This window comes from Erigeron canadensis, chromosome 9, assembly GCF_010389155.1.
Source record: "Erigeron canadensis isolate Cc75 chromosome 9, C_canadensis_v1, whole genome shotgun sequence".
NCBI classification, from domain to species: Eukaryota; Viridiplantae; Streptophyta; class Magnoliopsida; order Asterales; family Asteraceae; genus Erigeron; species Erigeron canadensis.
Window position 1 is genome coordinate 1089324 of NC_057769.1, and position 27237 is coordinate 1116560.

Sequence of the window (27237 nt, forward strand, 5' to 3'; positions counted from 1 at the left end):
GAAAATAACTTTGAGGTATAAATAGCCACAGTTGGTGTTTTGTACCACTTGATCTCCGCGACTATGAGTTGGGTGACATGCTGCCTAAGGTTTCCTGGTCAACTCAACTTGGACCTGAGAAAACTTGCAGTATGAGCAGAGTGGCGGTCCACGACAGGAACAATTTCTGTAATTAACATAGATATATATATTATATATATAGGGGTTTGCTAAATACACCCCTTAGGGCTGTGTTTAAGTGCATAAATTGTTTGTACATTTACCATGAAAAAAAAGGGGCGGACAAGTTTTTTTATGCACGTTAAATACAGCCCTTAATGCTATGTAAATACAGCCCTTAGGGCGGGCTTTTATAGATTGAATGAATGTTATGTAATATCAGTAGTATTAGTGGATTTGGTGATGGTAATAAGATACATATTTTGTTGCTAGTTATTGGTCATACAATTGACCAAGTTGTACATTAAGTCAACAATGCAAGGTCAAAATAATGGGGAACGCAAAATGTAGGTTCACAAACGCACGCAGTTCACACTAAAGAGCATAACAACAACTTGAAGATATAAAGATTAACATGTAAGCAAAGCAATATCTTAGAATAATTACCGTCCGAACGACTTCAAAGTGCTAACGGCTTGGTAAAAATAGATGTTTGCCTGAAAATGAAAGAGATGTTTGAGAAATAAAGATGAGAAAAGGAAGGAAACCCTTATTTAGTCATTGATTTAGGTCATTTAGGTGGATGAGACTAAGGCTGGGGGGAGGGCTTCCCCACTCCTCCCCTCCCCTCCCCGATTTTTTCTTCTCCTCCCCTCCTCTCCCCTTTTGCTAGGAGCACCTCGCCACTTCTCTCCTCCCCTCCCCTCCCCTTTTTTAATTGTGTAACGGTCAAAACAATAGGCATGGGATCCGGCACAGTGGTGCCCAAAGCGCTCCCCTCCCCACCGGTACCGGGGGGTCGGCGCGGTGTGCCAACCGGTACCGGTCCCCTCCCCTCCCCACTCCGTCCACCCTAATACATAGAGATATTCAACACTTCACCTATTCCATCCTTAAAAAGTGATGTTCGGCTAATTAGCTAAAATTGGAAAAAGTAACAAGTGTTTAAAAAAATACGGATTCAGATTAAAAGTTACTATAACTTTCCATCATGAATGCCTATTTTGTGTTCCCCCTCTGGAAGATAAAAGGATAACACATTCTACATAGTACATATTGATGAAATAAATAGTCTTTGACATTGAATCATTCTACCAGCTCATCTTCACGATTTGTGCAATGTCATCACTTCAAGATGCATGCTAATATCCTTCAATTTGGTTGACTGGAAAGTGGGTATTATCTTTACTTTTCTATTTTATTGCTCAATATGTTCAAGGATATATTATTATTCTTATTTTTTGAACAGCTTGTTAAACATTCAATAATCCAGTACACTGAAGCACTTCAATATTTCAAGGTAATGACATTACTAGAAGGTATTATTGATTATAAAATTGTAACTTTCATAATAATATTTGTAATATAATTGCAAGTATGTGCAATTAGATTTACCAGCGAATTATATGATTGTAAGAAGAATTTTCAAGAGATCCAAACGATAGTGAAAACAGAATCTGGTCAGAGGATATATGGACAATACAGGCCTTGAAGTGAAGTCTTTACCTGCTCATTGTTGGGATCATTTGCAAAGCGGTCAATATAATGATCGTTTACAGTAATCTTTTCTGAAGTTCAATATTCTGATATCCAAGAATGATGCTCCAGTCTTGACTTCATACGTCACCGAAGATTATCATAACTTGGTGTAGCCAGCAAGTCAAGATGGATAAAGAAAGTAAGATTTGATTCAATGTTTGAGAATGGGCTAGGATTGCATGGGAAACAAACTATCAGACCAGCCATCGCCTGATTATAATCAAGATCATAAACTTTTGAGTTCAACTGGTACAAGCTGACTCGGCGTTAAACAATATATTTAATGCAAACATCAATCCATCAAAACAGTAACACTATGGACATTGGTTGAAACGATTCATGAAACTATGCAAAATGAGTTGCAAGCAAACATGATAGTAATACTAAATCAAGTTCAACAAAGAGAAACACACAAGCGTTGTAGAGTAACATCTCGCTTATTCTCACCATTATTTAACAAAAGCAGTAACTTACGAATAACATGTTTTAAACACTCGCAACATAAGATAAAACCTGCTGACACAAAGTTGACTTCTAATGTTTTCTTCATGAGAAAATTCATTAAAGTTGTAGGATAAACTACTAAGTAATATTGTTCAACAGTAAACCATACTTTCCAGTTGCTATATCATCCTCGAACATGTCCAATCCAAATCCAGCTGGTGACTTCCAACCATGTTCAATTTATCATGTCTTGCCAATAATTTCATTCATCAAATCTGGAAAACTCGGCACCTGCATATATATATAATAATGATAAACAAATTTTCATATTCAAGTTTATAAAAATGTCAAAAGTATATTTTATTATGCACTATGCAACTTTCCTTATTGTGTCTATAGCTCTAAAAATCTTTATCAAAAGACTTTGCAAGGGTGTATCTCGGAATTTCGAGTCAATTTCTCTGCTCGTATTACCAATTCCTTCCAACAAACCCATATACTATACAATAACGAAAAAAAATGAATGCCTCAAGCCCATTAAAAGATAGGGTTATGAAAATCTACATTTGCTTACAATTGTTTCTACACACTATTTTGGGAAATCAAAAAAAATATCTGTATAAGAAAGAAGAAAATGCCCAACATTAAAGATTATTTAGAAAAACGAGAAGTTTCATTATGTTGGCTAACCAATGCCCGATCAGACTTTTTATTCAAGGTAGGTATAATTCGTACCATTTTCGAAGTAGAAGACAACAATTACTAAATGGGAGTCGACAGAGTATTCAAAATAGAACAGAAACATACAATCCAGAAGCAGAGAGAAAGAGAGAGACCTATTCAGCAAGCAGGTGCCTGCAATAATCCAAATCATCCATGCTCGCTCCAATTAATAGTTTAAACATAAACCACATGGCATATCTGATGGCTGAACTGGTCATACCAGGCCACTTCACATGATCCACCTTAGTAGATTGTTCAACACCTATCACAAAGTTATTTAAGCAACCAATGTTGGTCAAATGAACCCTTGTGGTCCAAAAGTAAATAACAGCTTCGTTTATAAAAAAATTCTATGGAAAGCAATAGAAAAACAAAAAATCTTACCATCTAAGCTCCATAATCATCACACAAAAAATTGACCTTCCCACAACGATTGTCCTTGATATTGCTGAGGCACCGCAATATACTGTTCATTACCTTTTTTAGCTGATTCTTGATGAAAACTCGGATGTTCAGGAATCCGATACTCTAGCCAGCCATTCTGCATCCCATTTCCAATGCCATCCGGCATTGAAGAAACTTGTTTACCAGGGAATGGAAAGCTTTCCATTCCCAATGAAGTCTTGTGTGTGTTCAAAAGCTTGTTTGGTTGTGGTAAGCAATTGAAAGAATTACCAAATCCCTCGCTGCAGGCTGAGTAAGGTAGCTGGTAGCCATCTAGCCAACTATAATCGTCCAAAGCTGGGCTTAAGTTTTGATTGCCTTTTAAATTTACATTGGGCAGGGGCTCATTTGTAGATTTAGGAGCGGGAGTGTTAAAGCCAGGTGGTGGACCAAAGTGCCGGACAGGTCGGCTTACTGGACTCTTATGAAATTTCGTGTTTGAAGGAATGATATCAAAACCATGTGCTGAAGTCATAACAGAATCAAATTTGGATGGTATCTCAGTTTCAGGATCCTGAAATGAATGCCTAGGAGAAGAACCAAAACCCCTGGACTTCAAATATCCTAAACTCACTTGCCTCTCTGGTTTTGTATGATGTCCATTCCCAAACAAATTCAGATTTGAGACACCATTTTCAATCAAATCCTCACCGCCCATCCATTTTGATGTGTTTGGCTGTACAAATTGCAAATACTGCATATTTCCATCAACGGATGATGCAGGTGGCTCAGAAGGAAAGCTACCATGTGACATTAAGGAATCAGTGCCATCGCCAATGATACCCCTAGATGATGTCAGCTTTGAAGAAAAACCATCATAATGATTCTCAGACACAGCAGGCTTGAAAACAATAACCTCATCTTCCTCTTCACTTTCTCCATTTATAACTGAAACTTCATTGGCATTTGGTGGTTTCACACCGAAGAAGAATTTCTTAGATTTCACATCGAAATAGATTCCTTGCTGCCCAATTTGTAAGTTAGTAGCTAGAGCCTTTCCAGCCGCTAAAATCCGTTGCACTCGTGCAATCTTTTCATTGGTTTCATCACCTCCAAAATAATTTTTTCTTGAAAAATCAAGAATCAGGTGAGCACGAACAAGTGGAAGAAATCCTCTCAATTCAAAGTCCTCGGGCAATGCAAGACTATTTGTTTCAACTTCATCATACTTAATCAAGTTGTAAAAACAAGTTTTATCTTCATTCTCGGAACCACTTGATACTATCTTGTTAAGAAAAGAAACAAAATGGTTCCAAAACAGGGATCTAGCGGCGGCTTGCTTCTCCTCGAGTTCATTGGTGACAACTACATCCTGACAACAGGCTAACCATTCAACAAAAATCATTATCCCAGGGAGTAAAAAGCTTCCAAAAGGATCATTGAGTTGGACGCATCTATCCACTATGAGTGCCATGAAATCAAACATGACACTAAGTGCATTTTGAAGCACAACTGAACGTTGAAGAATCTCAGTATATGATTGATTTTCGGTGTCCTTATTAGCATTGTAGACGGTGAATATCATGAGCGATGTGAACCTAGTTATGAAGAGTTTGCACTCGTTAAAATCTGAACCAAAGCATAAAACCTCATCGTCGCATCCGGAACATAGTAGTTGGAGAAACTTTCTTCGAGCAAAAGAAAACACTTCTTCGAAAGTTTCCAGGCTATAGATTTAATATAAAAGCAAGTTAGTTACGCTTCAATAAAAAGGAGAGGCAAAAGCTTGGCCCAGTTGCTTAAATCAATAAAAAGCAAACGTGGCAAACTTAGTTGCTTAAAATAGTGGCCATCAGAGTTATACTTAACATTTAAGGTCACAGGTACAACCATCAAAACTTGGTTTAAATGTAAATATGTAATGAGTCAATGGTTTGAGAGTGATCCCAAGTGTACTTGAATGATAGCAACCTCATATATTGCTTTCTTGACAAAAATGATATATTTATAAGAAAAAATAAATTCATAGTTCATTTTTATTACATTAATTATCTTAAAGATCAAAAAATTTCAAGGAAAAAGTGTAATCAACCCGACCCAAGCAACTTCCATTCGTATTTATCATCATTTATGCCTTTATGGTACAACAATCATTCAACCATTAACCATCCGATCCATTTTGGAAATTCTAAAAAGATTAAAAATGATATAACTTTATCAAGGAACATACCTTGTGCGAGTAAAAAGAATTCCATTTAGTCTGACAAATTGCGTGCAGAAAGTTTTAAGAATTCCATTTAGTTCTTTATCTTCAACACTAGTAGGTTCTTTTTTCCTATCTTTTAGAGATACCCGCATGTCACCTCTGTTTCTTCCTTTGCCATTCATCCGTGATGGTGCCTTCTTGGTAGAGGTAGGTTTTAAATCCCCAAGCAACTGACAGTAAATTTGACGATTCTGCTAGAATCACATTGAATATTAATAACAGCTTTATCAAATTATTTTTAAAAATATCATATAAACTCTTAAATATCATATATACCCAATGGTTTTGAAACATAAAGGTTTAGGAGGGGTATATATAAAATTTAGTCGATTATTTAAAGAAAAAAGAAACACATGTAGGACATAAAGCTGGTGCCTCAACAATTAATCTGTTATGACATTTTTAAGTTATGAGACCCCATTAACCTAGCCACACATGCTGCTACCTCTAAATTACTAAGGTTTGACGTGCAAGCATTCATCTAGAGAAATGTTAACGAGATTATAACCAACATACATCCATCTAAGATTATTTAATGTAGAATACACTATTCTTAATAAGATATTTTAAGGTGTAGAACATTGATAGAATGAGAAAAAATGAATTAGTTCTATACATCACTGGTCCAAATTGCAAGCACATACCTTCTCAAAAGCAATGATCAAATTCTCTCTAGCGGTGATAAAAGGAGCGTCAACTGCTAAACTTCGGAAATAATGATAAATGGACAACAGTTCATCTCCAGAGTAGGAAGCCAAGATAGCAAGCTGAAAATACAGATTGTTGTTCATATAAAGAAAAACTGAAAGGAAGAGGAGAATTAAAAATATACCAACTACACAGAAGACACACCTGGTTATGAGGATTGCCACTTGAAGGCCAAAGGGTAGCAGCTTGCTTATAGTAGTTTGATGCTGCAGCAAATTCTCGAGATTTTGAGTCACCTTCCCCATACAAACCTTTGTAACGAGCAAGGTCCCCTAGGTAAATGAAGCATTGATGGCAAGACATCAAACCTTTCTTCACATCAATGGATTTGTTCCCGTCAATATTATTTTGTGAATCATCTAACATATAATCCAAAGATAAACCATATTTTCCCCTAATTTTCACCATCAAATCATGATAGAATCTAGTAGCATCTGAGAGGAAGGTGTTAAACTGGGAACGAATTTTGGTGATTCCATTAGGCCCTGAACGTAGAGGACCTTTAGCAGAAGCTTGGGCAGTATTATAGTGTCCACGAAACTCCTCAATACGCTTGTAATGTAAATTCCACAGAGCACATTCGATCTCATGCTGTTCTGATAACTCATGGTCATCAAGAAGAAATGACTCATAATTATCTCGCATTTGCTGCCAAGCATTAGAATCTGATGGAATTTTTGCTTGTGCTGCTTTTCTACACTTGCTATCCAGCTCGGGAATCTAAAAGAAACAGATTAACGAGATTATGGGTCAAGCTTTACTGTGTTCAATAACTTGCTTTTAACCTAAACTTCTGTTGGCAGTAGGCCTACCAAGTATGTACTGTGTTTATATAACATTTTGAGTTTTATGAAAATCTTAAAGGAAAATGATTAATAGGCCCGATTGTTATGCCTAAAAATAAGTCTAAGAATAAGATGATGACACATTACATGATGAATAGTAAAGATTAAGAGAGAGAAAACTCATGATACATGTGTTAAACATCTAAGGCATTAGGCATATCTTTAGGCCTGTGTTTTATATCTATCAATCATTTAATTGCCTGATAAAAAATTTTTATGCTTATGTAAGTATTGCAATAAGAATATTATCCTTGTAATAATCTTGATATGAATCAAATATGACACAATGATCTTATTCTACATATCAGTCTATTGTTATTAGAAATTTTTTTTTATTAAAACGGCTTTTATGGTTAAAGCGGCTTTGCTTATTAACTTTGACATCATCAAGGACGCTAACCATCACACACACGGTGCACTATAAGAAACTGTGTCAGTAAGCATCTAACTCATATATAATGTGCGTTGTTAATACCTTGGTATAATGATGTTGAGCACGCTCCCTTGATGAATTACCCAAAGTATTATTCATTGGAACGGTCATTGTCCATCAAACAAGTTTTCAAAACTTAGCCAAAAAAGATCTGATCCAAACAGCACTGTTCAATCACTGCATGGCACAAGATATCCTTATTAAGTCAAAATGTCAACATAAAACCAATGAATAAGATTACGGGGGTCTAACTACTATCCATTATATATAATTAAATATTTATTATACTTATATGTCCCTTAGCATTCACCCAGCAGCAACGCAATCAATGTCTACTCACCACTAGCACGATTAAGCCATTTTAGGATATCCATTTAAGAACACATCCTGGCTAGCTGGCTTCAGTCACTATTTCAATTACACGTCGCGTACACCGTCAATTATCTCATCCCGATATTGTCAAAAACTTAGATGTGGATGGGGACGACTATGGTCAGGCACAATTATGTTTATTTTCTATTTCATGTATGTAGATTGGCAGTAATGCAAATTTATATTTAGGGATATATGTAGCCATTTTTTAACTCTTGTCTGGTATAATTTAGCTTTTTTTACTTTTCGTGTTCATTACGTTTCATTCTGGTGTCCTATTGATTATATACAAAAGATATCACCAATGTGTTCTTATGGAAATCATGTTAGAGCAAATTTAATGGCAGTCTTCTACAATATATATATATATATATATATATATATATATATATATATATTTTTATAATGCTTCAAATGTGATTGACCGTTACAAACATGTGATCCAATACATAATTTAGGATTTCTCACAAAAAAAAAAGTTTTCAAAATAATGAAAATCTATATGCATATGGATATAATATATAATACACGCACATATATACACACAATCGCACGATTTTATGATCAAAACCTAAATTCAGAATTCATAGAGATTAATATATATATATATAAGAGATGAAAAATAATACCTATTCGGAATCAGATCTGAACGAAAGGGAAAAATTAAAAAAGAAGAAGATATCTTGGAGCAGGTCGTAAGAAACCTTAAAAATATTATTTATCTAAAGAGATCAAAACGACGGCGTTTGGTATGTATGTAGGGAAGGAAGAAGAAGGTGGAGGAAAATATATAATATCATTGTGGCGGTGGGGTGGTGGTGGTGGTGTTTGTGGTGGTTTGATATTTCTTGGTCTTAGTCGGCCATGACTTTATTTTGTGTTTTTTATTTAAAATTTGAGAAGTTGTCACAAATCATCCCTGTGATTTGGTCAATTAGCATTTTTGTCCCTGTGCTTTTTTTTATCATTAGATGTCCCTGAAGTATATTGCTAACTGTCCCTGACACTAACAACCGTTAGTTTTCCTCTGTTAAACTCTTCACGTGCCTACCACGTGAGGGTATAATTGTCAATAACGTAAACACATGGACTATATGTGATAATGATACTTATACTTACCTTCTTCCTCCTCCTCATTCTTGTTCATTCTTTCAGCCACCACCATCACCATAAGCCTACCAATCATGTTTTTTTTTTTTTAGATCTAAAATAGTTCAAATCAAAAAACTTTCTACATATCAATTTCACAAAAACGAATTGATACCATCATTAGATTCTTTGATCCACATATTAAAACAACCCACAAATAGAGGAGGTTTAGTCTTTTTTTTTTCTCCATCGGCGGCAGTGCATGCAAATAGAGGTATCTTGCTATTGTACCTTCTTTAATTAAATAAAAAGTGTTCTTCTCTTAACAAAAAAAAAAACTTAGATTCAAACTTTTCCATTTTCCCCTTTTTTGCTTGCCTCTTCTTCCGATCTTCTTTTCTTTATTTCGTGGCAGTGGAGATAATCGGAAAAGGGTACTCATTTTGTCCTCTCTTTTTCCGATGGTATACACATATACGAGTATATTGTTTTGAAAGATTGTACGAGCCCTTTAGCTTTTGTGTGGAAGATTGTACAGGCAATGTGTATTACTATAACTCTGTAACTTAGGGGTATATGTTTGTTATCAATTTTGTATTGGACATGCTAGTATATATATTTGATTGCAGTTATGTATAGGAGATAAAATTTGTTTGATGATGATGATGATGGTTGTTGGTTATGATGTTGAAATTAATCTGAAAAAAAGAAATATATTTCTTTCCTGTATGTATTTTTGATATATACATAAAAAAATTTAGATTGGGTTTTATTCTTTTTATTATATTAGAGTTGCTTTTATATATCAATAATTAAAAATAGTTTTTATTACATATAGTTCATGTGGTTATGAAATGGACGATTATACCCTCACATGATATGCACATGAGGGGTTTAACGGAGTAAAAGTGACAGTTGTTAATGCCAGGGACGATTAGCAATGAAAATGCATACCTCAAGGACACCTAATGATAAAAAAAACACAGAGACGAAAATGTTAATCAAGCTAACCACAGGGACGATTTGTGACTATTTCTCTTAAAATTTTATTGTTGAATTGAATTTATTTAATTATCTACTCGTATTTTATGATCATAAATCCATAATTTTTGTTTCAGAAAGAATAATTTTTTGATTAATTGGCAATTATGAAAAGAAGTTATATAAGATTTTTCATACTTACCTTAAGTTCCTAATTTTAAGCATTCTTTTAAATATTATTATTTATCTTAATCATCATTAATTAATAAAAAAAAATTATTATTAGGGTTAAATGGATATAATTTTTAATTGTCAAATAAGCTTTTTATTCTACATGAAATTTTGTCATTACTGTTGTAATTCTTTTTTTTTAGTCAATTTATATAATGAGTTTCCATATATTAATGTAAATCTTAACTTTAAAAAATTTAGTAATGTAGGATATTATAGGATGCTAATTTTTAATTTTAATTGTATTTTCATTATTATTTATTATTTTATATTTTATTTACATTATTATTTATCATATCTTAATATCTATATCTCATTATTGTACATTTTAACAAAAGTAATTTATACACTTTGTTAAGAAGGTATGATTAGTTTTTTTCATGAAAAATTTAAAATCTATACGTATGTGAATTCCTAATTGTTTCAATTCTATTTTGTCATTTTGATCTTATCGTAATTTGGTTATATATCATATCTCGTAGTACTATTTTATGAGCTTTCGTCATGGACAGATTTTATTTGTGCATCGCACAGGTTTAATCTAGTTCATATATATACTAGTTTTTATTTTAATAGTTGTCGATGTACGAATCATATATATATTCATCGATTCATAAAATATAAAATTTAAACGGTTTTATTACATACATCTAGTCTTTTGGATGGCTTAATAATTAGATAAATGCATCATAACCAATCTAGTATCAACTAAGCCTTGATGGTAAAACATAATTTGCATTGTTTTATAATAGTTATCCACCACCTTTGGATGGATAAAAAATTAACTTATCATAAGTAATATTAAATTATAAGTTAGAGATAGATTATTATTATTATCTACTAATTAATTTAAGATATCCTATAGGTAACAATGAATAAAATATGATTTTTATTATAAAGGTTTGAATTATATTAGGTATCTATATCTATCTATCGAATTAATAATTAAAATATTCTATGATATCTAAAAAATAAAATAAATCTAGATTTAAAAAGACTACGTGTCAATCAAAAAAGGTTTAATCTTGTTTTAGTTTATTAGTAGATAAGAAATTAAGGATATATAATATATAATATAATACTCATATATATAAATATAAACTAAACTATAATTGAAAAGTTATAATTTTAAAATATATAAAATGATCAATATACCACTCTCACATATTATATCATTCCTTTAACTCTTAACATACATACACAATTCATTTACATCAATTATGTATAATGTATGTCCTTTTAACCACTACCACCAGGTCCACCACCAGTCACTACCAACACTACTACCACTACCAGTCACCACCAACAACAGCATCACACCATTGCGGGGTAACCACTCTATCCATTAAACATATTGGTTGTATTTTTAATTAATTAATGTATTTTGCGACGATGCAAAACAAATGCAGGTTGTATTACAATTTACAACCAAATGTTGCAAGTCAACAAGTGATAAAATCTATTCGGCATCTAGTTCAGCAAACAATGCAAATTATGTCATAAATGGAGTATGTAGAAATGTTCCTATCCTTGCACAAAAGTTCATTTATTCAGATATTGTACCCTAAAAATTTACAATTCTTGCAACATCTCTATGGCCCTGTACATTTCCACCTTCAAAAGGGTATGTATTTTTTCCAACCAAACAAACCGAACCTGACCAGACTTCCATGACCTTTTGCACCATAATGTTTTCCTTTTCACATCGTGAAACTCATATCATCGAAGTCTTTGACCATCACTAGAGTTAAACCCAAACAAATCTATATCCCAATGAGTAGAAGATATCCTTTTTTCTAATGTTGGTACGTAACAATGGCTTTAATAAATTGCAGAACTTGGCATTTTATGCAGATTGTACAGTTATCTGATCGGATGTTGTTTGCTCGTACTCGGCACAAGCCTCGGGTGTGTCTTCCTCGCTAGGCGGAACCAGTTGCCAAAAGAGAGGCAAATACTTGTCCCATTCATTCAAGATAGCCGCACCTTTGGTGCTCCCGGTTTTCTCCTACATAAAGAAACTTACGGATTACAATATGTGTTTTTGGTACTGATTACAAGGTATTTAATTAATTGAAATTAGACAATCAAATGTTATAGAAAATCAGATTTTATAGTCAAGGCAGAGACAGCCTCTATTTTACTTCATGATAGTTTTGATCCAACTTAAAATAGTAGTTAAAAAGGTAAGCATACGCCAGACGAAAATTGTAAAAACTTCCACATTGGGAAATCATGTCAAGGTTATTTAGTTTATCTTCCGTAAAGCTTTAGCTAAAAGTATCTACTTGGCAATATATCTGTGCTCATTGTCACATCATGTGCATTATGGTCTACAAGATCATCCTACTTCATCATTATGATCAAGGGAACAACCATAACAAATAATTCTTAGAGGATGCATTTGAATAACAAGTTTTTTCTTAGAACTAAAAACCTTATTGCTATGCATGTCGGTTAACAGATTTTAGTATTCGACTCTAACTCAATAAATCAAGTAGGAGACAAATATCGAGACTATTAAATGAGAGGATGTATGGAGTATGGACAAATGCATTTTATACTTACGACGTGTGCTTCGATAAGGCTCTTTAGCTGCATCTGACCGACAGGTGCAACCACTCTCTGGATCTTCACAATTTCTTTATTGATCTATCATAGGGATAACATGAACCTTTTGATTTTTTGCAAACCAAAAACCAATGACCATATATGAAGTTATCGAAACAAAAATTAACTACTTTTTGCACAAACCTTGGGAATGAGAGTATCATCGTCATCAAGAATATATGCCAAACCTCCAGTCATACCAGCTGCAACGTTGCGACCAACCCTATTTATAAAAAAATATAAATTTAAATGGAGAATTATAGGAGGAGTTCAGATGTATGTTTTGTAACTAATTATGTGATGTTCTTTCATCATAATCGATTGTAATAGCTGCGGGAGATGTGTTTGGATGTGCTTTTGTTGTGGGAGTTGCAATTATTAGATAACCAGCGCCCCTCGTTGTTTCACAATTTCTGGCTATTTTAGTATTTAATACATATATCACCAATAAAGAGACACTGCTTGTGTATGAGATTAAAAGCCTATCTGATTAGATAAGAAAAGGGCAATTACATAAAGTTAGTTAAGATGCTTACTTTCCGAGGATGACCACACAGCCTCCTGTCATGTACTCACAACAATGATCTCCGGTACCTTCCACCACCGCTTGAGCAAGAGAATTTCTAACAGCAAAACGCTCACCGGTTTTGCCTCTAACAAAAAGTTGACCTCCCGTTGCTCCATATAGACATGTATTACCTACAATGGCAGCTTCCTCGGGAATAAACCCGGTATTCTCAACTGGTGTCACAACCAATTCACCACCAGCCATACCCTAAAATTTAACGAAAATTATGGAATATAAGAGACATGGTATTTCTACCTAAGGTTCGATTTGGGTATAATTTCCTCTAACGGACAAAGGGTAAAATCAGATATACTGAATAAAAAGGAAATGGATTAAAAAGGTCAAAAGTCGCCTAAAGTGTATTAATAGAGCATAAAACCACCTAAATTGTTTTATTAAATTAATCATGTTTTATTGTAATAGACACACTTATTACTTTTAAGACTTTTGGTCAAAAAGTGCTTTTTGTCGACGCGAATTGTTACAGACCGCTCTGAAATTCTAAAAGTCACCCGTGTTGAGGCATTACTCATCCCGAACGCCCACCCATTTTGACACCTCTAACTGTAAAAAATCTGAAGTTTGACTAGTTTATTGCACACATGCAAATAGTGAACAGACCTTTCCAACATAATCATTGGCTTCTCCTACAAGTCGAATGTTCATTCCAGGAGTAAGGAAACATCCAAATGATTGTCCAGCACTTCCCTCAAATCTAGAAGAGATAGAAAAAACATATAATTTTCTAAGGACAATAAACGAGTTCTGCATATCATAAAAATTTATCAGAATCCGTTCGTTATATATACTTCCTATTAGAAGCCGTTTCTTACGTTATGTTTAACTGCCCAGCAAAGCCAGTATCTCCATACTTCTTTGCAACAGCACCCGCTAAACGCCCACAAACAGCACGATCCACGTTATATATCTTGAAGGTTTTGTTTACAACTTTTTCATTTGCAATCGCATCTGATATCTGCAGAGTAAAGTGAAACATCCATACAACATCACTACCTCAGCTTGACAGCATCCATTTTCAAAAGTCTATTAAATGAAAATTTGGCCAGCAAGATCTGTTCTAAATAAAATAGAGGTATGCGTATACATCGGGTTGGATTGCCCTGAGACACTTATGTCCGAACAATTTAATATCTTTTTATAAGAAATTAGAGTCTAAAATAGGGTCAGGAGAATAATAATTTCAATATAAACCTAACTTTCTAATAATATTTAAGAGGTTTTATGAACTAAAAAACATGTTGGGAGATTTTAAAACTTCAACTGTAGGGCCCCATTTGATCAGTTTCCTCTAAAGCTACTTTTTTACCTGTTAGAAAATGATAAATCTGCATTTACCCATTCACAAGTATATTGTCAAAAAAGTGGTCAAATCGGGAATTCTTTTAGCATTGATCAAGATAACATTATCAAAACTTTAATACAGAACGAATTTCATATAAAATCGACTTAGAAGGTTGAAAGCACTTGAAAACAATTCTGGGAACTATCACCAATTTAGCCCATTTATCTTTGCAGCCTTATTTTTTCATCTTGCCTATTTCAACCAATGGACTCATTTTTTGGTATGTTGACTCAAACTGTCACCACAAGTCTTAAAGGTTTACCTCCGCATCAGCAAGCAAAATGTCATCTAGAACAGGCCCATTACTATGAACCTCCTGCTTCCTGATAGTACTGCTGCTCGATTTGGGAAAACCCACATTCTGAAAGATGAAATATTAGCTTTTTCTACAAGAACAAGGATGTGAACTTAAGAAAATAAAGAAGCAAAAGAACACATACAGAAAGAACATAGCCAAGATCAAGATGCTGAGTTTTCACTAAAGAGATATCTCGGGGTCTCAATAGCTCTGTGTGTCCAATAATGTCATCAAGTTTTTCATACCCCAGTTGCGCCAATGTGCTTCTAACCTGCCCATAAAATGATTCTTATTTAGCTAGATACACGGTATACTTGATGGTTTTATAAGAAACCACATCATTAGAATTCCAGGGGTGCTTAATGTTGCCTTTTAAAATGATCCTCTGATTATTACGACTCTTAGTTGTGATACTCAGTTTTGTAATGTTTGGATGAATAAATTCTGAATATTCAATCATTTAGGGCTTACATAATTAGCTTTACACCACAGTAACAAAACTGATTACTACTTTGAAAATAATTTGAGACTCATACTCATACTTTACAAGATGTCTCTAATATATTACGAGTAAATAAATAAATAATCAGATACTAACTTATGATTGACTGGTTATTAGAACTTCAAACAACATAAAATACTACATCTCTTACAATGCTTTTATTAAAACTCATTATCCAACTCTGATGACTTGGTATCAAAAAAATCACTTTCAAAATGCACACCTCGACATCTCGTCTCCTAATATAAAGAAATTACCTCCTCGGCAACATATAGAAAGTAATTCACTAGATCACCGGGCACTCCAGGAAAACGGGCACGTAGCTCTTCTCGCTGAGAATTAGAATTAAGGAAAGCATATTAAAAGTCTGTTTTTCAATGCAGCTTGATATATTGATCATTTCACTTAGTAATCACTACCTGACTGGCAACTCCGACTGGACAGTTATTTGTATGGCAAATACGAGCCATGACACATCCGGTAGCAATCATGGCAACAGAACCAAATCCATATTCATCAGCACCCATTGCAGCGGCCATAAGAACATCAACTCCACTCTTAAAACCACCGTCAACTCTAAGGATCACCCGTTCTCTAAGACCATTTGAAATGAGAGTCTGCAAAGGATGAGTGATTCAACTTAGGTGAAGTGACATATCTAAGAAAAATTGAATAATTACATAGGGAAAATAAGATAAAAATACAATGACAATACCTGGTGTGATTCGGTAAGTCCAAGTTCCCAGGGACCACCAGCATGCTTAATTGAACTTATGGGACTGGCTCCAGTTCCACCGTCATGCCCTGATATCTGCAAAGCAGATGTATGATTGTCAGCAATAGTTATTCCCATGTGCCTAATTAATTAGATTTTAATAATGTTATCTAGACTAGTCATGTAACATCAAATTAGACACAGTTGTGGAAACTTAATATTATAGAATATAGAGACAACTTCTGAAATTTCAATTTTCGTTTTTTTATTGCTGAACCTGCAAAAATAGCACAATCTTTTATTAAATGTCAGTCAACGTGCCTGACCTACCATTTTTCCCTAGAATACACATGTGATGCTTCTGTCCCTAAAGCAACAGTTTAATGAACTAAAGAGAGTAGAGTACCTGTATAATATCAGCATTACCCTTTGCAACTCCAGAAGCCACCGTGCCAATTCCGGCTTCCGCCACAAGTTTGACAGAAACCTTGGCCTTGGGGTTGATCTGCTCATTATATAAGAGCTCAAAACTCATTATAATCACCTATTACAATTTATCACGAAATGTTTGTACCAATGTGTTCATATGTTTCACCTGATGAAGATCAAAAATCAATTGAGCAAGATCTTCGATAGAGTAAATGTCATGATGTGGAGGTGGTGAAATAAGAGGGACTCCAGGTTTTGAATTTCTCAATCTTGCAATATATGCACTGACTTTCTTCCCTGGCAATTGACCACCTTCACCTGGTTTTGCACCTTGAGCTATTTTGATTTCTATTTGATCAGCATTCACCAAAAATGTTGGAGTCACACCAAAACGCCCTGATGCAACCTGAACAACATATTATACAGATATTGATTTATGATCCCCTTCTCTCCCTAGAACAACAATTCATTAGCTCATACCAAGTTGAAATGAGACACAATAAACTTTTTACCTGTTTGATGGCACTTGTAGCAGTATCTCCATTTTGAAGACCTTTAAGATGTGGCAATGTGGGAGAATATCCATCAACAACATCAGAAAGTGGAGTCCATCGAATGGGGTCCTGGGTTAAGTTACCAATATACATCATATAAACTTCAAGAAATTATATAAAAGAGTCCATCAAAAAAAGTGACGATTGGCTCTACAAAAACCATCTTCATGTATGTAAAGAAAGTGTCGAGATAATTTACCTCACCACCTTCACCAGAATTTGATTTCCCACCTATCCTATTCATTGCAATAGCAATCGCTTCATGTGTTTCCCTGGAAATAGCCCCTAGTGACATACCACCAGTACAAAAACGCTCGACAATAGATGTGGCAGGTTCCACCTTTCCCACTGGAATCGGGGCCCGGTCACTTTTAAACTCAAAAAGATCCCGAAGAACCTGTGATCGAAAATGACAAAACAGCTGAGAAAATAGTGTGTCGGTATGCTTCTGTTGTTCGAAGTTGTACTATCAACCACGTTCTCAAATTACGTGTGTGTCAATTCTGATTATATAAGAAGGTTTGTGACAAGATGATCAAAAAATGGCTTTGTGGAGAAGCATCTTGTGAAAAAAGAGTAAAAGTCACTATAATCAAGTACTAAAAGGGGTAAGTAGGGAATTGGTATTGCCCTTTACTAATCAAAGTCAATTCCAGAATACCAATCCAACATCCCACCGGAAATTCAAACTTTTTAATCAAATAAAATGCAAAGATGACTAATAAAGAGAATAGGAACAAGTAATATTAAAAATAAAACAAATAAAAATATTAACTAAAAAGAATGAACATGTTGTCATATTTACTTACATTGACGGGTCGGTTAGCCAAATGCTGTTGGTAAATTGAATATGCACTCTCACGCTTTTCACGAACAGCTTTATGAAGCAATTTTGACATCTCGGGGTTGTTCCCATGATATTCCCCTTTTAATTACACACACACAAAGGAACACATCATTAACTATTTAAGTATGCATTTGCAAATATACACCACACGGCATATCAACATGTGTATATAAGTACCTCCTGGTCTCATTTGAATAAATCCAAAGTTTTCAAGTCTTTTAGCTGTATCCTCAGAAAAAGCCTTTACCCAAAATGACAAACTCTCCCTTGCAAGCTGCAAGGTCAGTTATCAGATAATATGCAATAGTTGTCACATATCATCATACAGTAAAATATTTTCAACTCATTGTCTTATGAATGGGTCGATTTGGGTTAGGTATGGCTTCAAGCCTTGAACAGGTTGAAAGTCACCTAATGTGTACTTTAAATACATAAAGCTTACTAAATTAATTCTTTTTTTTTTTGTACCAACTACTTCTAAAATATAAATCTTGGACAAAAAAGTGTCTGCTTCAACCCAACACAACCTGTTTCCCGTACAAATAAATTACCCATTTTGATCTATATGTTACCTGGACGACCCATTTTTCCACCTATACATTTAATATAATATGTTTTCACATAATTTATGTTGGACAAAGTATGAATTTGCTTTTGGGCATTATACCTCATCAAAAGTCAATCCACCAATCTTTGAGACACTCCCAGTAAATGCAAAATCAACGACCTCTTTTCCCAATCCGTAAATCTCAAAAATTTGTGCACCACAATAGCTATATCCAAGGGTTTGACAGATTGCTATATCAGTTTTCTTAAACTTTAAAGAAAATAAATAAATAGATGGAGTGAAAAATAAAGTAGCTGAAAAGTGAGAAAATACCTTGACAACAATGATATTCCCATTTTGGATAAAATTTTCATCAGACCTGCATTAACTGCCTGGATGACAAAAAATAGTTACACATTATGTTACTATATGATACAAATCAATAAATCAAGTTAATGATGTAATATATACATACATATGTATATATGTTATATAAATATAAATAAATAAATATATCCGTTCAAAAAAATAAATAAAAATAGAAGAGGAGAAAAGTTAACTCACTTGACTAGTTTATTTAGAAATATCTACATGTCAATGAGCTTTTAACTAGTTTAGTAAGAAGTAATAAATGCAAACCTTTTTAAAGTTATTTTGACCCTTTTCAATTGTAACCATTTGCATTTTTCCATTTCGCATAAGGTTTAAAGTTTTCTTGCTCAATCGCCATTGTCGACATGTCTCAAATGCCAAATAAGGACATATAGCACTGCATATAGTAATTTCAAAATACATATCAAAAGCCTATCAAAAGCCGCCAGAGAAATAATTAAAACGGGACTATGGGAGTCAATATTGCAACAAGATGAGCAAGTAAAGTAATGGATCAAGAGTGTAAATTGTGCGGGGAGGTCACACGGATCCAGTTGGCTTGCTAAACAAATTTTTGTTAATCGTCTTTTAATTTCATATGTAGTATATTACTAAACAAGATCAAGCATCCAAATTTTCAGAACAATGATCCCAACTTTTTTATAAAATAATTTACAAGGTTGTGAAGACATTTAAGTACACTATACTATCTGTTACTCTAAGCTGTGTGAACATTTGCTTTATACCTACATTTATTTATCAATTGGCCCGCTATCAACAGAACATATCCCAAATTAACCCATTTTAATATAACTGGATTAAAGAAGATACCTTGCACCATATCCAATTAAACAAGCAAAGTGATGTGTACTGAAGCATTGAGCAGTGTCAGCAACAATAGAAGCAGACATCCGCAATCCATTCTGTATCAAATGTTGGTGGACTGCGCCTACAGCAAGAAGTATTGGAACAGCGGGACGAGTGGCTTCCTGCCAACCACACACACACACAAAAAGGGATTTTGAAAATGCACATTAGTCCTCGAGTATGACACAAGCTACTGAGCAAATATAAAACATAATATACATAGTTTACACACACAGTGCTTACTAGTTCGTCAGCTCTATCAGAGAGAACAAGTAGCTGGCATCCATTTCTTACAGCTTCATCAGCCGCTTCACAGATCTTATTCAGTGTCTTTTCCAAAGAGCCATCAAGCCCCTTCCTTATGTCGAAAAATATAGGTATGGTTTGGGCTTTTAAAAGTGGATCCTTGAATAATGATTCAAGCTCATTTTCGTTAAGCACAGGGCTGGACAAAGTCACCTGGCCAAAGATACAAACCATACACAGACAAGCTTTGTGAAAAATATCTCGACAAGAAAATTTTGATAAAAATATATTTTATAAGTGGGACACTTTACCTGAGAAGCATTTTCAGGTCCAACTTCTAATATGTTCCCACGCTTACCAAGATTGACTTCAAGAGACATCACTAATCCTTCTCTAAGTGGATCAATTGCAGGGTTTGTGACCTGTAAATAATGCAATATATAATATGATTAGATACTTACTCTTTGCTGCTTATATATATAAATATAGCAAGAATTATCTTGGAAAATATTGTAATTTGAGATTCTGTTGGGGAGTTAACAACATTATGAAACCTCTTCAATTACACATACAGAGATGACACTATAGTTGTCTTTATGCTACTAATTAGTCCAGGTTATGATTCTGTATATAAGTTTATACTTTATACCCCTTTAGGAAAAACATATGTGCTTAACTCCAACACAACTTAATGTTAGAAAATTACAAAATAGAAAGACGAAAAGAAGATAGGGCAAGAAACCTGAGCAAACCGTTGCTTGAAATAATCATAGAGCATATGTGACTTCTGAGATAGCACAGCCAATGGAATATCATCTCCCATGCAAAATGTTGGTTCCTTTCCTTCTGAAGCCATAGTCTCAATAACCATTTGGACGTCCTCACTGGAGTAACCGAAAGCCCTATTCAAGTTAAAGCAATCATCAGCCCTCCATTACTAATGCCATAATAAAACACAACCCATACCTCTGGACACAAATAATTATGTAAGAATGTAAGATTATATCAATATCTACTCGAATCCAGCCGAATACAGGCCTGATAGGTAAGATTTCTTGCTCAAGAACTGTCGAGTTGTAAGTTGTACTGGAAGATATGTCTTAAGTTGACACATTTAGAGGGCGTTTCGGTGTTTGTTTTGAAAGTGATTTTAATTAAGGACAGTTGGCTATCAAATAATTAAAATCAGATAGCCAACTGTCCTAAATCAGGGTGTAGAAGATAGTGTGTGGGTGTGATTCGGAGTTTAGAAGTTCTAACAATCAGCTAATCAGATGTTTGCTTGTTCCAGAAATTCAAAGTAATATGGAATTAACAAATAATATAACCAAAGGTTTTCCAGCACAAATGAGAGACCTTTTGTAAAATAAGAATAAAAGTTTGACCCCTAAATAATCATATGATAAGAATGAGAACATGTTTATCCAAACATTAAAAGCTCAGTATTCTAAAGTCAGGTCCATGACATATATGTATGTATATATATATATATCAGTAAGTAAAGAGATGTTACTGTTGATGACGTAATGTTGTTTCGTTCTCCATCATTGGGGATGAGAGGAAGCTTGCAGACTCCAATTTTCGCATGTTTTCAGACAACCACTGTCCATATGGACTCGATAAAGCAACTCTCTTTTTGACCTCTGTATTCTCATAAACCTGTTTCATTATCAGTAAATATTCACAACGTAGTGTTAGAAATCAAATATCTGCAAAGATGAGCGCAATTCCCAAAAGCTCCTCTATTGTTCACTTATAAAGGAATCAGAGAACTACCGCAAAATGAAAACAAACACAAACTGATGGTGCAGTCATGGTACAAACCTGACCATTGATAAGATCAACCGTTATCATCATTCCTGGACCTAATCGGCCTTTCATTGTGACTTTTGAATCGTCAATTGGTAGAACTCCCACCTATATTGAGAAAAGCAAACTCCAATAAATGTACAAGATATGGTCAACAAGACGCTTAAAGGAAAAGAACCACTTTGAGATTCCGTAAGAACAACAAGAAACAAAAAGTCAAAAAGATTAATGAGGAAGCTTTTCTCTAGTACGGCAAACCACTAGTAGGACTATAACGATGCGAATCAAATAGGATGTTTGTTCTGTTATAAGTGTGTAAAAAGATAGTGTTTGGATGTGCTTGTTTTATGTAATAATCCTCAAAAGTTTGAGTGCTTGATTGAGTTTTGATTTTTAGGGAACTAACAAAGAAAATGACCTAAATAAATATTTGTTGGATAAGTACAGTCGCTAAGAGACATGTGAGTGAAAATATGTCAGTCTATTTACAAGCAGTCGTAAATACGTAAGCTTGGTTTAAGCTAAGGTAGCCAGTTTTGTTATGAAACAGGTTCCAATATCCAACTTCAAATTAACTAGTTAATATAAAATCAATGTATTGTAATCTTATTCTTCACCCAGTAATATTTTAACCGATATATTCAGGTTTGCTTTCAAAAGGCATATAAGGATTCAAATTTCCAAAACACATTCACACATAACAGCATAGATAAGCACTGAGATTAGGATATGGTTTCAATCCAACTACTACAATTTCATAGCATCTCACCATCACAATTTTCATAATTTACCAATATGGAATTTGTCCAGATACTTTATGTTAAAATGTCATGTAAATATCTTATAGCTCATATTGAAGCTAGATACGCACCTCGGAAGCAACGTAAACTACATTGTCTGCAGTCCGCCAATATCTAGCGGGTCGAAGCCCATTACGATCAAGACAAGCTCCAACTGTTTTCCCATCACTGTTTTGAAGACAGATTAATTTTTGAATTAAATAAAAAGCATTATTAGAGCACAACTTCAGATTAAACAGCATATTCCATATACTATTGAGAAACTCGCTAGACACTTCCATGGGCTATTACAAATCTTAGAAAAGCTTTTGCAAGTAGTTAATCTATATATTACTGAAAATCTGTACAATGAAGCACATTATAATAAACAGGACGTGATGCTTGCAACAGACTATATACAATAATGCTTTGAACTTTGAAATGATCAATATATTAGATGGTAGTAAACTGTAAATACGTATTACACCTGAATAGGAGTAAAGCAGGTCCATCCCAAGCCTCCATTTGACCCTTGTAATAGTTGTAGAAATCAACAACCTACGCAGAGAAAAATGAATATTATCCCACGAGAAAGGTCTAGTGCTTATTGGGCACAAATCCCATCTGGGACTTCCATAATTCAAGATTTGAAGTGTTTTGTCTAAGTCTGTTCTTGATCTATATCGCACTAAATCGAAGATCCAAGTCAATCTTGTACTAATTTGAGGGGATTTAAGTATTTTTGGGATGATTTAATTTTTAAACTTTAGCTGAACCTGTCATTCTTAACAGTATCCTATATCAGAACTTTCTAGTGAATGCTCATAAACTATTTTGAAATCTTTTGTAACATTTTACTCGTAAAGCATTTCTTTCACTCTCTGTATTTCCACCTCAAAGTAGTGATGATTCTTTTATATATAAAATACATGTTCAGCATACATACCTCAGGATATTTAATTGACAAGGTTGGATGATTCTTGTATGCCTCGGGGACAAGAATCATCATAGCTTCCTCAGGAGTACGCCCACTTCGTATAAACAACTAGAAATAATCGAATATACCTTTATCAGTAAATATTATAGTTACACACACACAAACACATAAAATATAAAAGAATAGTAAAAATAAGGGATTATTACCTATGGGTGTAACTAACTATGACCAAATGTCTATGTTATGTAAAGATCTTGTAAAATGTCTATGTCATGCAATGAACTTTCAAATCCCGATTATTGGATGTACCTGACCAATCAAAAACTTACACGTGGCAGATTATAGGGTTGCCACATATACCTGGATACATCCAATAACCAGGATTTGACGTTCATTACATTACATAAACATTTTACGAGATCTTCACATAATATAGACATTTTGTCATAGTTAGTTACATTCATAGGTAATAATCCCTAAAAATAAACAACAGTTATAGTGTTAATCACCTCGGCTGCGCTATCAAGATTAGCAGAGTCCGAAGCCTTTGCGTTTCCAAAAGGCCGGATTTCATTCTCCCGACCACGCCAGACGGGTGACTTAATTGACGTCTCTCGAGATTGCATCCAGTTTAAGTTTCCCTGCATAAAGTTTTAAGATCTCATGAAAAGAATTCAGGCCAATTGCCATAGAGGTGACAAAAATGGGTGGGTCAGACAGGTTGGGTAATGGGTCAGACAGGTCGGTTTATGGGTCAAACAGGTTCAGGATGAAAGGTGATTTTGGATAGTCAAAGTGTGGATCAAGTCAGATAGGGATTGATTAACCCAGAACACTTTATTCAACTCTAATAAACTGTGTGCTAATCATAATTACAACAAAGTATATTTATTACAATATTATCTAATAATTCTGTATAAAACAATTTAGTAGGTGGTATGCACCAACAATACATTTTACGCAGCTTAAGACCTGTTCGGACGGTTTTACATTTTAGCTAACTTTTATTTATTTTATCCATTTGGCCGGTTAGAGATAAGAAATTATCAGATTCAACCCATTCACAAGTAAATTGGTCAAAAAAGCCACCACTAAGTTGCCAATTTCAGATCAAATGAAATTTTAACATTGTAACCTGTATGGTATTGATCTCTCCATTGTGACCCAACAGCCTCATGGGTTGAGCAAGTGGCCACCTGGGACTCGTATTTGTGCTGTACCTTCGGTGGTAAATGGCAAAAGGAGATTTATAAACATCATTTTGGAGATCAAAGTAAAACTTTCCAAGAACCTCCGACCGAAGCATGCCTTTATAGACGATGGTTCGGTTTGATAATGAACAGAAATAAAGTTCGTTTCCCCATGCTTCCAAGCTACCTGCTTTTTCAATCAGTTTTCGACATATATACAATTCCCTTTCAATATCATCAACGTCATCTTCCTTTACTACTCTGACAAAAACTTGTTGTATGTTGGGCATTGTTTCTCTTGCATAGTAACCAACTATAGGCGTGTTTACAGGAACGGGCCTCCATGCAAGTACCTCAAGACCCTCTTGTTTGAAGATACTAACAATAGCTACACAAATATCATTAACACAAATATGTCAAAAAAAAAAAAAAAAGGTAACTGGGTTCAAGATGATAGTATAAATAAATCGTTAACTGACCAGATTTAGCTTGTTCCATAAGGGCTGCGTCCTGTGGAAGGAAAACCATACCAACCCCTGTATGCAATTGATCAAACTGAGCAATCCCTTGTTTATCGGCCCAATCATTAAAAAGTTCCCATGGAATTGCAGTCATCACCCCCGAACCATCACCCGAATCATTATCTGCCCCACACCCACCCCTGTGTTCCATACAACCAAGAGCTGTAAGTGCATCTTCAACTATCTGATGAGAACCCTTGTTGTCCAAATTAGCTATAAACCCAACTCCACATTCCCCTTTTTCTGCTAATATGTCTTCCAAATTTGCAACCTATATACAATATCAAATCATATCATTTAACACATTTTAAAATAATAAAGAAAGCGTGACACACTACTGCCTACAATGTGAGAGGGGCCAAAAAAAATGGACACCACTACGCTAAAACCACTTGCTCATTAGCATTTCTATTTTAGTTCTTACTCTTCGGAGCTTATTATCACACATATCCTTCTACAATTCACATCAGCCAACTGAGACTCCACAATAACTCATGTCTAATGCTATGACTCGCAAGTCGCAATAATAAAGTTGACTACAATCCGAAAGTGAGTTTAAACAATTTAGCATTATAAATTTATAGCATAACCCCTTTCACCTCCTACCCTACCATCATTTTCTTACAACTTTGGGTCCTTTCTCACTTACTTTCTTACTTTACAAACAAATTAACTAACAAACTCAAAATTGGGACTACCACTGGGTTTGAACCCCCAACCTCAATGTCACTAACTACAAATGATACCGCGACTACAGGCCCGTTGGTAGTTGGTTTAAACAATTATTTATTCATGCATTATATAATCATATAACTTGAACAAACTTTTTTAATAAAGCTCACTTTAGTCAACTCTCACTTTTCAATAGAAATTAACAAGATTTCTATATCTATATAGAATAGTATATAGTTCCTAGAGGGTGTTTGGAATTGCGTTTTGGAAAAACTATCAGATTATTGCGTTTGCAAAATGCAAAAGAGGTGTGCCTAAAACCTATTATCTTCGCTTTTCTAGGCAAGATGGAACATGCTTTTTCAAAAGGTCGTTTAAGACAACATAAGCTAGACCCCGATACAAGTAATCCACACCTTTAAAAAAAGAAATCCAAAACTTGTTTTGAAAACTCAATTCTAAACACCCCTTAGAATCTAATACCCTTTTGTCTAGAACAATCATTGAACCAAAAATAGTACATATATATATACACACATACATATATAAATATATAATAAAGATCACACCTTTCTTTTAGAATCTTGAGGACCAACATGATGAAAATCAAGAACTGATTTAATGGACCAACAAATTCTTTTCTTTTGAACAAGACTTTTAATAACACTACTATTAGTACTACTAATAGTATTATTATTATTTAGTAACTTTCTTTTAGACCCAAAACCAACAAAATCAAGAAACAAAAGGTCTCTTTTTGATGCAAAAACTGAAGTGGGTTTTAAATAGTAGCCATTAACATGAGCTAAAGATTGAAGAGACATACTAAAAACACACACACTATTTTTCAAGAAACATGTAATGGAGGGTGTGTATAGTTTGTAAGTGATTGAACAAAAAAAAGGGTGGGAAGTGAGAAGAATTAAGAATAAGGATCGTGTGGAGAATGTGAAAGTGTGAAGATAAAATGTATTTTAAGACACAAATTTTGGGAGCCACCCGAAGCTCTATCTCTCTTTTTTCTATATATGTGTTTTGTTCTAAGGTTTGTGTGTTTGTGATGGTGATGTGAATACATGTATGTATAGGTTTTCATGGATGTGAAATGGATGTAAGGTGTGGTGGACACATGTAACATGTCTATCTGTTGATGCCAAAGGGCATCATATTATTATTTTGATGGCTAAAAATCATATTCGGATTTGAGTTGATATCAAGATCGGGTTAGGAAATTTAA

General features: G+C 34.3%; 2 protein-coding genes across 2 annotated transcripts; both read right to left on the reverse strand.

Moving 5' to 3' along the window:
• Window positions 1-2116: 2116 nt before the first annotated feature.
• Window positions 2117-8711, reverse strand: LOC122581479 (protein SMG7-like). Its single transcript, XM_043753709.1, has 8 exons — window positions 8503-8711; window positions 7544-7678; window positions 6368-6943; window positions 6160-6282; window positions 5480-5706; window positions 3250-4976; window positions 2979-3127; window positions 2117-2433 (listed from the first exon to the last, which is right to left on the reverse strand). Exons 2-6 carry the CDS (start codon window positions 7610-7612, stop codon window positions 3269-3271), a joined length of 2703 nt encoding a protein of 900 aa, XP_043609644.1. The 5' UTR covers window positions 7613-7678; window positions 8503-8711; the 3' UTR covers window positions 2117-2433; window positions 2979-3127; window positions 3250-3268.
• A 2937-nt stretch (window positions 8712-11648) lies between these two features.
• LOC122581218 (ferredoxin-dependent glutamate synthase, chloroplastic) lies at window positions 11649-27018 on the reverse strand. The gene is made up of 33 exons (XM_043753390.1): window positions 26570-27018; window positions 25287-25599; window positions 24753-25195; window positions 24127-24258; window positions 23627-23725; window positions 23168-23238; window positions 22773-22869; window positions 21917-22009; window positions 21606-21751; window positions 20835-20994; window positions 20404-20514; window positions 20090-20305; window positions 19811-19968; window positions 19247-19376; window positions 18941-18999; window positions 18728-18833; window positions 18238-18334; window positions 18023-18138; window positions 17413-17610; window positions 17172-17282; window positions 16826-17065; window positions 16637-16735; window positions 16231-16326; window positions 15935-16132; window positions 15773-15847; window positions 15156-15284; window positions 14978-15076; window positions 14186-14328; window positions 13974-14067; window positions 13321-13559; window positions 12929-13007; window positions 12743-12826; window positions 11649-12182 (listed from the first exon to the last, which is right to left on the reverse strand). The coding sequence occupies exons 1-33, from the start codon at window positions 26822-26824 to the stop codon at window positions 12021-12023; spliced, it is 4848 nt and encodes a 1615-aa protein (XP_043609325.1). The 5' UTR covers window positions 26825-27018; the 3' UTR covers window positions 11649-12020.
• Between the last annotated feature and the right edge of the window lie 219 nt (window positions 27019-27237).